This window comes from Erpetoichthys calabaricus, chromosome 12 (genome assembly GCF_900747795.2).
Source record: "Erpetoichthys calabaricus chromosome 12, fErpCal1.3, whole genome shotgun sequence".
In the NCBI taxonomy this organism is placed as follows: Eukaryota; Metazoa; Chordata; class Cladistia; order Polypteriformes; family Polypteridae; genus Erpetoichthys; species Erpetoichthys calabaricus.
This window is the reverse complement of record NC_041405.2, coordinates 36665047-36677407: the sequence shown is the minus strand read 5'-3', so window position 1 is coordinate 36677407 and position 12361 is coordinate 36665047. Positions and strand designations below refer to the sequence as shown.

The window sequence follows — 12361 nt, the reverse complement described above, 5'->3', positions numbered from 1 at the left end:
TGGTTTGCATGCTTCTATAACTACTAATTTCCTGGGGTTTTCACGTACAACAACCTCTAGAGATTACTCATAATGGTGCAAAAAAAACATCCAGTCAGCAACAGTTCTGCAGATGGAAATGCCATGTTGATGAGAGTGAAGTGGCCAGTATGGTTCGAGCTGATGGAAAATCTACAATAACTTAGATAACCACTCTATACAAATGTGATGAACAGAAAAACATCTCAGAACACACAACATGTCAAACCTTCAGGCTACAAATAGCAGAAGACCACATTATGGCACTGGCTTACCAAAACTAGGCAGCTAAAGACTGCAAAAACTTAGCCTGGCTTGAATCTTGGTTTCTGCTGATCCACTCAGAGAGTTGGGTCTGAATTTTACGCCAACAACATAAATCAATGCACCTGACCTGCCTTGTATCAGCAATCCTTGCCGGTGGTATAATAGTGTGAATAACGTTTTCCTGGCACACTTTGAGCACATTAATACAAATTAAACATTGCTTGAACACCACAGCCTGTTTAAGTATTGTTGCTGACTATGAGCATCCCTTTACGGCCACAATCTTCCCAGCTTCTAATGGCTACTCTCAGCATAACAATTTTGTCATTTACGAATTGAGTTTAGTGTTCTTTAGTGGCATTATCAGTCACTAGACCTGGCTCCAATAGAACACCTTTAAGATCTAACACAACAAGAAAATCACAGCTGACAAATATGCAGAAATTGCACCACACAATCGTGTCAAAATGGACCAGAATCTCAAAGAAATCCATGTCACAAAGATTTGAGGCTGTTTTGAGAGAAGAGGGAGGACCTACCTAATATTAGTGTAGTGTTCCTAAAAATTTTCTAAGCAAGTATATACACACAAATATACATACATTCACACACAATTAAAATTACAATTAACTTAAACTTCAGAAATGAAATGTAACACTGATACTTAGATGTGTGTTGCAATTTTGTTACAGTAATGCTGAGTAAATCTCTCTCGATGGGCACCCAGAAGCTGATCCCAATCCCTATCCTCCAAGTGAAGAGTAAATGTTTATTTATTTATTTATTTTTTAAGTAGTGAAAAGTGCAAAAACTGACAAAACAGAGCTGACTTGGTTTCTGCTTTTCTGATCTGTGCCAGGTGCCTCAAAGATAAACTGTGCCGCCTTGAAATCTTGCAAGACAAAAAAAAAATAAATGTACAGAGTGTGGGCATGGGCAAGACTGCTCCCTGTTATGACCTGAAGACCAGTTACCGATTAGGCTCCAGTCCCTTTAACTCTAAATTGTACTAAATTGCTACAAAAATGAACGTAAGAAACCATCTTTCTTTTTAACTAAAATTTAATTCCAATCAAAATGGACAAGGAAAAGTCCTAACAATATCATAGTTATTTAAAAAAGTCTCTTATTTAATAGGAAATCAAGGCAACCTACAATGTGCACCTTTACAGAGCTGTTAAAGCCAAACTGTTTAATCCCATAATCTCCATAAAACTCTCAAAGGCATTCAACGTACATGAATCTAAAAGTTATTTTGCGAATATTACTGCTACTGAATATTACAATTGCCATCAGTGCATCAAGTGGAGGTAAATTATTTTTAATGAATTAATTTTTAATAAATATTAATATATATATGCAGACTATATATTTATTTATTTACCATTCAGTTTTGGACGTGGTCTAAGGGTTTCTTGTGACTGTCAAGCCAAAGAGCAAAATACCTATTCCATCAAAATCAAACAGTGCTGTATTCTATTGCTGGCCATATTTACTGTCATACACAAAAAACCCATATTCACTTGTACAGTGTTGCAGCTGAAACTACAATGAAGCCCCACGAGTTGAAACACAACCTTTTCCTTTTTTAAATGGTTATTTAAAAATAATGTAAGATGGGAGACAATGCCCTTTTAATTTAGTACATTCAGTACATATGTATGTCTTTGTAGATATGGAAATAAAGCCTACACAGATCCGGGGAAGGATCTGCAGACTCCAAATGAACAAGGAACATGCCTAAGATTCAAAACGAAGACACTGGTTCTGTGAGGCAACAGTGCTTACCAGTGTGCATTTCAGTTTCCATAATATTTATTGTGTAACTCATTTGCATTACAGTCTTCACTAGGTATTTTAATTGTGTTTTAGTCTTTCTAAAGTGTTACAATCCATAACTGTCACAGACAGCAAAATGAGGAAAATAGAAAAGAAGAAAAATCAGTAAACACCCATTCTCACATACTTGGAGTTCCTTTACAAACTAGAGAATATAGGGGAGAAACAGAGACAGAATACTGCCATTTTGGAATGTACACATTCTGTATGAGAACGGAACTCTTTCAAAAATCTGTATTTTAAAGTACAGCCCATTTTCAACAGAGGAGAAAAATGAACTGTGCTTTAAAAAAAATCTGTCAGTCTCCGGCTACAGTAAGCATCAAGCTCTGTTCTGTAATGTGTGTGTGTGTGTGTGTGTGTGTTGATCCATATTCATGCATCCAACATATTATGCTGCAAAATTACTGCATAAAACTATAGTCTCTTATGTACGGTTTACTTAAATGCTGTCCACAAACTAAATATGTGTATACCCTTTGATTAACAATCAATTTGCCCTGGTTTAAATTCTAAATGGTAAAAACTACCTCTGAAATAGATAGTGTTTTCAATAATTATTTACATAGACAGTATGCTATAGAACATACAACACATATGGGTCCTTATCTGCACGAATGAATTCATATAGCTTTTTGGTTAAATAGGTTTTAAGCAATGCAATATATGGTCAGTGCACTTATTTACCTTATAATTTTACAAAAATAATGAATCAAGAAGAAAATCAACAGTGACTTTTCATCCGTAACATATACAAATATAAAATGAAAAGGTGAGACATCGCAATTGGCCACTGCCAAGATTCCCATAGTAAGTAATGAAGGCAAATGAATCAAAGAAAAGAACACTGAAGATAGAATTTAGCCACCATTTATACAAAAAAAAAAAAAAAAAAAAAAAATTGTAAAAAGTAAGCCAAGCTGGGTGCACACAAGCTGACGCCAGCCACAACACTGCACTGGGCCGTTTATATGGATTCTATTGTATAGAAGTTCTATTAATTCATTATCTTTCTTTAGATTCTAAAAAAAAAAAAAAAAATCAATAAAAACTAAGACTGTTTAAATTACTCAAATAATAGTGTACAAGTATGTATTTGAATAATAAATTTTGACCCTAATAAAATGACTTCTTAAAAAACACTCTAGAAGTGATAGTGTATATTTTCAGAAGTTTGATACAACTTTTACATAAACATTTGCATTTGTACCTTTTAACTTCTTCCTCTTCTGAACTTAAACTCATTGATGATTCTTCAGTATCTGAAGCAATGAACTCTTCCATACTGTCCTCATCAAAGTATCCCTTCAATAAAAATAAAAAAAGAATAAGACATAGATACAATGGTCATAAAACACATCATGAATAGAAGTATATTAATATTAGCCTTTCAGGTGAGAAAATTATTGTACAAATGTTATCATTTAATGAAGATATCAAAAAGGGTGTAAAACTCATAAAGCTGCCACTTGTTTTAACTACAAAGCGTTCCCTCACTTTCCAAGACTAAAGTCATAAAACTTATGGAGCCGTCTCTGGACAAAGGCAAAACTGTAACAATAGTTGCTTAGAGTGCGACAGGAGCTAATGTTCTATCTATACTGTATGAACTTTGGTTTAATTTTGGTCACTATTTTGGGGTTTGTGCTATAGACAAAATACATTTATATCTTCAAGAATTGTGAAGACCTACACTCATTTTCTTCACTCTGTTCGCTTTTAACTCCTTGAATCTATCAGAGTGAGATACTGTATAACCTTTAGGCCAGGGATGCATTTGGTTACTCTTTTCGCTGTACATCTTCTTACAATGTTATATGGGGATGAGAACTCCAAACAGCCTTTTAGGTAGTCAAGCTAGCACATAATAATACCACAGTATATCAACATCTCTGTTGATGTACTGTATATTCAACAATTTTTTAACTGTTAGTGCTCAGTGACTGGACGGTAAAAAATTTGCTTTAACAGAACCCTTAAACCCTTTCCGAGTTTGCTGGCTTTAGGGTAAGCACCAAACATTAGGCAATTAAAATTAATGTTCCATTGCAATTTGCTAAGCTTTCCTTTTTTAATGAATGCTGCTAATTAATAATGTTAAGATTTGGCCTCTGGATTGTAAATTGTAGCAATAGTTTTTAAACGGATTTTGAAAAATTAATTGAAGATATGCTGCTGTCATCACAGACCCAAGCTTCAGCCCGTCAGAAGAGCTGAGAACTTCTGAGATGCCACAGGGTGAGCACTGTGGATCTATGGGTATCTTATGCTGAAAACAACTGAATACGGAAGAGACTCTTACGAACATAAATTGGGATATATTAAATATTGTGGACTCAGCTAGTACCACAGCGATCACTACTGCCAAAAGAGCTATCTCACAAGCCTCCAAGAAGGCATGTGAAAGAATATGAATAATATAATATGTTGCATCAGTGCCACAATGTTTTCCAAAATGTACTATACAGGTCATAAAATGAATTATTCCAAATATCATATATACCTATGCCTCTATTTTTTGTCAGTGCGGCTTTGTAATCATGGACCATAAGGTGACCATCAGCGTGAGCAGAAACACACAATAAAACTGAATAAAAAAAATTAAAGTGACAGTGAGATACGAAGAAGGCAGATTTATCAGCGTTTGTGTGTCAGCTTTTACCCTCCAGATCAGAGAATTTCCAGTTCCATTGTCTCAAAACACCACTCACATCTACAGTTATTTCCACTTTCAAATAAAAACTAATAGCGTCAGCGTCAGGGGGGTTGTATCGTGATCGTGACCGCGAGAATAAAAGTGAAAAAAATCGCTAACTTTTACAAATACTATAAATTTACATCGGCCGTTACAGACGCAAATCAAATGTATGTTTTTATTATATAATATTAACAATAAGAGCAGCTCACTACTCAAAATGGCAAATTTGCACAGCACTCAGGATCGAACTCGCAGCTTTTTGATTACAAGTCAACAGTTCCTACTGCTGCACCACGGAAGCTGTCGTATTTCACTTGTACCTTTTTTGAAAGTGTTTATTTTATATTTGGACTTCAGCCTTCAAACATTATATAGTTCATGTCAACATTGTATCATTTATTACTAAAACGTGTTCAATAGAATGTTGTAGACACAGAACACACATGAAATGTATGTATTCCAAATAATGATCTATTATTTCTTCTCTAAAACTCCAGCACATCACTCCAAGATAATCAAGGCTTGAACTGGGAGAACTTGGCCTTTCTGCAGCAGTGGGGAGGATGGTATAGCTTGCTGCTTGTGCTTATCGACACATTTACAAGACAAAAGATGCTGATGGAGAGGTGCGAAGGGATTTAAGGTGGGCCAGGTTTATGAGTTTTTTCGTAGGCTTTGGTAATTCTAATGTTAAAGATGATAGTATGAGCCAGACTTAGAAATGCTGAATGAATTTGTTTAAATTACTGCCTAGGAAGGGATTGAATCACCTTGTTTGGGTCAGGTCAGGGAGCTTGCACTGGAATGACCATATATCTGCCATAGCCAAGTGTTACGTGGTGTCCCCTTGGCCTTGTCCAGCCACTCGCATCCTCAACAATGATACAGTGAGATGGATCACCCTCAGCAAATCGTCACATGGCTGCTGTGCCGTAACTTATGGTCCTTCACAATGCAGGTAATGTGCCTCATTCAGGACTCAGTGAGCAATCGCTTGTATGACACAAAGTCAAACCAGCATCAACGAAGGATTCTCCAAAGAGACACAGTACCGAAGGAGTCCAGTCTTCTTCTCATGTCACTTGATAGTGTCCATGTCTCGCAACTGTGTAGCAAAACAGGAAGCACCAGGACTCTAAAGACTTGGACCTTTGTCCTTTTCCAAAGATAACAGGAGCACCACACACCCCTTTCCAGTGACTTCATGCTATCCCAATCCACCTACTGACTTCATAGGAAGTGTCACCAGAGACACGAATGTCGCTGCTGAGGTAAGTAAACCTTTCAACAAGGTTGACATTTTCTCCGCAGATAGACACCTGCTGGTGACTATGCCCAAGAGGTCATTAAAAGCCTAGATCTTGTTTTTCCCACGAGGACACTATCAATCTCAGACACTCAGACTCCTCACTCAGTCTCTCGAAAGCCTCGATCAGAGCATCCATTTACTCTGCGAAGATCACGGCATTGTCAGAAAAGTCAAGCTCAGTGAATCCTTTCTTCACCAACAGATTCCCCACAGCCACTGGACCCCATGACCCTGCCAAACACACAGTCCATGCAAGCACTGAACAGAGTAGCAACAAGAAAACACCCCTGATGAACCCCAGAATCAACTGGGAAAAACGCACCCACTCTGCACAGCACTCACAGTGCCAGTATATAGGTTGACCATTATATCCAGGAACAATCGGGGGTTTTGGTCCTGCGAAGGCTCAAGATGTCCCACAGGGCAACAAAGAAACTCTGCCAATGTTTGCATTTGCGTTCCATGAAAACCCTCAGTGTCAGGATCCAGTTAATGGTAGACTTCTTAAGCGTAAAACCAGACTGCTCTGGTCGCTAGTAGGTGACCAAGTGATCATGGATCTCATTGAGGATGACCCTGGCAAGGACCTCAACCAGCACAGACAGCAGAATTACCACCTGTAGCTGCTGAAATCCAGGTGATCACCCTTCCCTTTCCAGATGTCCTGGGTATGACAATAAATTGCATCTGGCCCTGTAGGCGGTCTTCCAACTAATGGGAAAATCTTGGGGGTTGGTGGCATGATTGGCACTCTAACCACCACATAAACTTCACACAGCTCTGAAACAGCAGGCAGGACTCCTTTCTGCTCTCCGTGGGAGTAGCTCTGCTGTAACCACCCAGAGGAAGGCTGCCTGCATTATGAAGGGATGGGGGAAAGCTCTTGGGAGCCTCATCCCTGGAAAAGTCAAAACTGTCGGAGAGCCAATGGGGTCAAGCCTGTTGGGGATTGGAACTGATGTGGTGCTGATGCATCGGCTGCTGCAAGGCAGCACTGAAGTCCCAGTTTGAGGCGGCAATCCAGGTAGGTGCATGGCATGTCTTGTCACTCCGGCATATCATCTTGTTGATTTTATTTTTAAACTCTGCAACAAAACTGATACACTCTGATATCAAGACTCAAGTAATTCTGAACAAACTTCCAACAGCATGTTTTTTGTGGACACAACAAGCTGAACATGCTGTATTCAAATGTTAATTCCTTCAAATGTACATCTTAAAAGGTCTGACAACCTAACTGCCACCTACAAGTTCATGGGTGTATTGGGGTTTTGTATATTGTATATTTTCTCCCTCATGCTTGAATAAAGTTTTAATTTTCCCTGTTTTGGTGTCAAATTAACTTACTATATTAGAATTAATTATTATTCTGAAAGACTCCACTGATAACATCTTGATGAACATTTGTCTCTTATTTTTTCTGTTTGTCTGGGTGTTTTTAATTGACTTGGCGTGGTATTTGTTAAGTTACCACAGTGCTAATAGCTTTTGGCTTTAGAATTAATCTTCAGTTCAGAAGTGTATCAAAAGTTTTCGAACATCTAAATGAATTAACTTGGAAACTTTGCTCTGTCTGTTAGCGTAGTTACTGTACCTGTTCATAAGAAGCTAAAACAGACTAGTCTGACAGGATCTTCTTCTGATAAACCCATGGTGACTTATTTTTATACTTCATGTTTTATTCAAGCAGTTACCTAACTTATATAAGATTATGGATACAATAATGAACATTGGTCAGAAATGAGGCTTATTCATCTATAATTATAGAGGTGCACATTATCTCCTTTATTTTAAACTGGGTCACATTAGCAAAATTGCTGGAGTCACATTAACATTGCTGAAATGTGCTTAGTGAAGTGTTATTAATAAAATCTAACTGTTAAAATCACTACCAGGCCAGTCTATAGCCTGAAGCACACCCGGCTCTTTTATTTTGAAATCTTCAGCCATTAAGCTTGTTTTTTTTATCTTCTATCATTTCTTTTCTGTTTCCTAAAAACTTGGATGAAACATATAATTAATTAATTAATTTCATATTCACTTATAATCATTTTCCTTGTGTTTCTCCGAGGCTTCCAAATACGGTTTTGACTGATTATTCTTGGAACAGGACTTAATATGTCTCCTTGGCTTTAATTAACATTATGTTTCAGGTTTTTTTAGATTTGGCATAAAATTATTTTAAATGGTTAAATGAGATTTAAAAAATTAACTAACAAAAATATGGCACATTTTTTTGAGGCACAGTTACAGCTACATCAACTTCTGGCATTAGTTATGTGAGAAAACTATTAAAAATTTTTATTAAATTAAAAGTTAATTTATATAACTTCCTACAAATGTGTACAATAAAAGGCAAAATGTTACACTGTAAATATCTGAGGTAATGGAGAATGTCTAAAAATACATCCATGGACTTTATTCAGGCAAGGGGTACAGGAAGCCATTGCCTGTAACCCTCAACAATGTACCTGCTCATCGTAGAGAATCCTCAAACATATACCAACATTTACTCATATAGGGACAATTAGTTTCCAGTTTTTTTCTTAATTGTATGGTGTTTAAATTAGATTTGAAAATGTCTCTGAAAACGTTATTACATACAGTAACAGTTATAGAAGCATTTCTATACTGTACCACATATATTTTTATGACATTGCAAAATGGAACATTAGCTTTAAATACCTCAGTTATTCAAATTATTAACTAATATAAAAACAATTATTCAGGTAAGCGAAATCAATATATACATACATATGCCAAAATTAATTTATTTACCAATTACACAATAGTAGTGAAAAATCTGGACCACAATCTTGGTAGCATCCTAAATTACCCTTGGTAAATTTATGTTGGTGCCTATCTAGATCTTCATACAGGCAAATGACAATGAAGAAACATTACGTGCATGTTGTAGTGTTCATTCATTAAATAATGTGTAAAGGACTTATTGAATCAAGTATTAAATTAATGCAGTTTTGGTTTTACTTTGCAATGTGCCTAACATACAGAAAGTTGTCTTAAACTGAAGGCAGTAGGTTTCTTTTTTTTCTGTGTATATGATCATTAGAGCTCTTAAAGAAAACTTTGTATACTGCTCTGAAATACACACAAGCACATTCTAAAAATCTAAAAAACGACAGCACTCAGCTTTGTTCAATGATTTATTTTAATGAAGTTTCAATCTGCTAGGCTTCATGTTAAATTATATTTACTGAACATTTTGAAAGTTCTTGAATGCTGTAGATATAAAATTAAATAAAGAGTATAGGAGGGACTTGTTATGCAGAGCATCTTTTGTTTAAACAGCTACTCTGAGGAGTCTCATTACTTTCCAGGTTTTTTTGTTTTGTTCTGTTTGTTTGGATACTGCAAAAATCAAATATTTGCACAGGAAGTGAGCAAAGTCATTTATATATTTATAATGAAAATTATGCTTATTTACATTTACTTATTTGATTGACGCCTTTATCCAAGGTGACTTACAACATTTATGATACAATTGGTTACATTTCTCTTTTTTGATTTTCCAATTGGAGCACATGAACGTCAAGGGACTCATACAGTGGAACCTCGGTTCACGAACGTCTCGGAACACGTACAAATCGGTTTACGACCAAAAAGTTTGCCAAACATTTGTATCTGTTCACGACCACACACTCGGTATACGAACAAGCCAGTTTCCCTTTCGGTTTGTGCACGCCGATGATTTCTGCATATGTTCAGTCTCTCCCTGTGCAGCATGCGAGAGAGACACACATGCATGCACGCACACGCGCCAGAGAGAGAGAGAGAGAGGGGGCTGGCCGCATAAGGGCTTGTTTTTAAAGAGACAGATTCCAGCATTGTTTTAACCTCGTTGTATTTAACGAAGACTTAACGAAGAAAACACATTGAAAAAATACTCTACTGACAACATGCTGTGATATAAATCAAAGCAATCTGCCATACAATCCAAATAAATCATTCAGATTCTTAGTCTTTTTTTTAATGTAAAATACTGTTTAAAAAAAAAAAGAAGACACACGTTTAAGTAAATTAATCCTCCTAATCTCTGAATGCCACTACATCACAAAATATATAGGCATAAGTGACTGAAAAAATGTGTCAACTAGCAATTCTCTTTTACTTTGCAATTTTAGCTACTGTACCTTTTTTTTGTACACACCCTCATATTTTGCATATGCCACTGCTTTTCACTTTCTACATTTTGTACTTTTTTGTTTAATGCAGACAGTTCTCTTGACAAAATAGTCTTAAATACACTGGAGACATCAAGACGACAAAGCCAGAATACAAGATATCATGGGTGTCTCCAGTTTTCTTGTTAATTGCAATAATATGCAAAAAGTAATTTAAAACATATTTTGAAGCAAAAAAATGTAAAATTGAATATTGTGAGATTTGTACATCAAACTTCTGAAGATGGTATGCATTGCGAAAGGATCCTTAATGATATTTATGGCTTTGGTGAGACAGCGGGACCAGGCAATATTTTCCAGTGAAGGCAGACAGCAGCCTATGATTTTTCTGTGGTGAGTTTATAACTGTCTGCAGTGCCTTCTTGTCTTTTGCCGTGCATCTACAGTATGCCAGGATGCTCATGATGGTCGAACAATAAAAAACCACCAACAGTTTTTACTCTAAGTTATTTTTTCTAAGCACTCTCAGAAAGTGCAGTCTCTGTTGTGCTTTTTTGACCATTGCTATGGTGTTCTCAGACCAGGAAACATTCTCTGAGATGTTGGACCCTAGAAATTTGAAAGTAAGCACCCTTTTCCACATGGTCTCGATGGATGTAGAGAAGAACTGGTTCTGTGCTGTCCAGAATGAGTTACTTGGTTTTTAGAACAATCTAGACGAGAACAGGCCATTCAGCCCAATAAAGCTTACCAGTCCTATCCATTTATTTCTTCCAAAAAAACATCAAGTTTTGAAAGTCCCTAAAGTCTTACGGTCTTCCACACTAGGTAGCTTATTCCAAGTGTCTATTGTTCTTTGTGTAAAGAAACACTTCCTAATGTTTGTACAAAATTTACCCCTTCCAACTGTGTCCCTGTGTTCTTGATGAACTAATTTTAAAATAACAGTCTTCATCTGCTGTACTATTTCCCTTCATAATTTTAAACACTTCAATCATGTCACCCCTAATCTTCTTTTACTTAAACTGCATAGTTTAAACTCCTAAATGGTAAACTCTTTAATGTTATCTCTTAAATTAAACTCTTTTAATGTTTCCTCAGAATTCAACCCCTGTAGCCCTAGAATCAGCCTAGTTGCTCTTCTCTGGACATCTTCTAGTGCTGCTATGTCCTTTTTGTAGCCTGGAGACCAAAACTGCACACAGTACTCCAGATGAAGCCTCACCAGTGCATTATAAAGGGTGAGCATAACCTCCTTGGATTTGTACTTCACACATCGTGCTAGATGACCTAACATTCTGTTTGCCTTCTTTATGGATTCTGAACACTATCAGGAAGTCGATAGCTTACAGTACACTATGACTCCTAAATCCTTCTCATAAGGTGAAATCTTGATTTTCCAACCACCCATTGTGTACACAACCTCACATTTTTACTTCCTATGTGTAATACTTTACATTTACTGACATTAAAGTTCATCTGCCACAAACTTACCCAAGCCTGTATGCTACCCAAGTAATTATATAATGGATTCAAAAAATATCTGCTAATCCACCTAATCTTGGTATCATCTGCAGACTTAACCAGCTTGTTACTTATATTCCTATCAAATCATTTATATATATATATATGTATATTAAAAATAACCTGTATATTAAAAATAACAGCAGCCAAGCACTGACCCCTGTGGAACACCACTCTTAACATCAGCCAATCCTGATGAGGTTCCTCGCACCATCACCCTCTGCTTCCTGTGTCTGACCCAATTCTGCACCCATCTAAAAACATCACCCTGAACTCCCACTTCTTTTAGTTTGATGCCAAACCTCTCATGAGGCACCTTAACAAATGCTTTCTGAAAGTCAAGATAAATAATATCTGCTCCACTTTGATCGTATCCTTTTGTTGCCTCCTCACAGAATTCCAGCATGTTAGTAAAACACAACTTCCCTCTTATGAACCCATGCTGACTGTTCCTAATAACTCCTGTCCTTGCCAGGTGTTGCTCAATCTTATCCTTAATAATTCCTTCCATTAGTTTTCCTGTGATGCATGTTAAGCTTACTGGCCTATAGTTGCTTGGATCTG

At 36.6% G+C, this 12361-nt stretch overlaps 1 protein-coding gene across 3 annotated transcripts in view; it reads right to left on the bottom strand.

Annotated features, from left to right (window-relative positions):
• The window catches only part of atrx (ATRX chromatin remodeler), a 387366-nt gene that overhangs the window by 68378 nt on the left and 306627 nt on the right, over positions 1 to 12361 (bottom strand). For all 3 annotated transcript variants that reach the window (XM_051934359.1, XM_051934358.1, XM_051934360.1), the window contains one exon: positions 3335 to 3429. In XM_051934359.1, coding sequence (XP_051790319.1) covers positions 3335 to 3429 — 95 coding nt within the window. The remainder of the gene's footprint in view (positions 1 to 3334; positions 3430 to 12361) is intronic.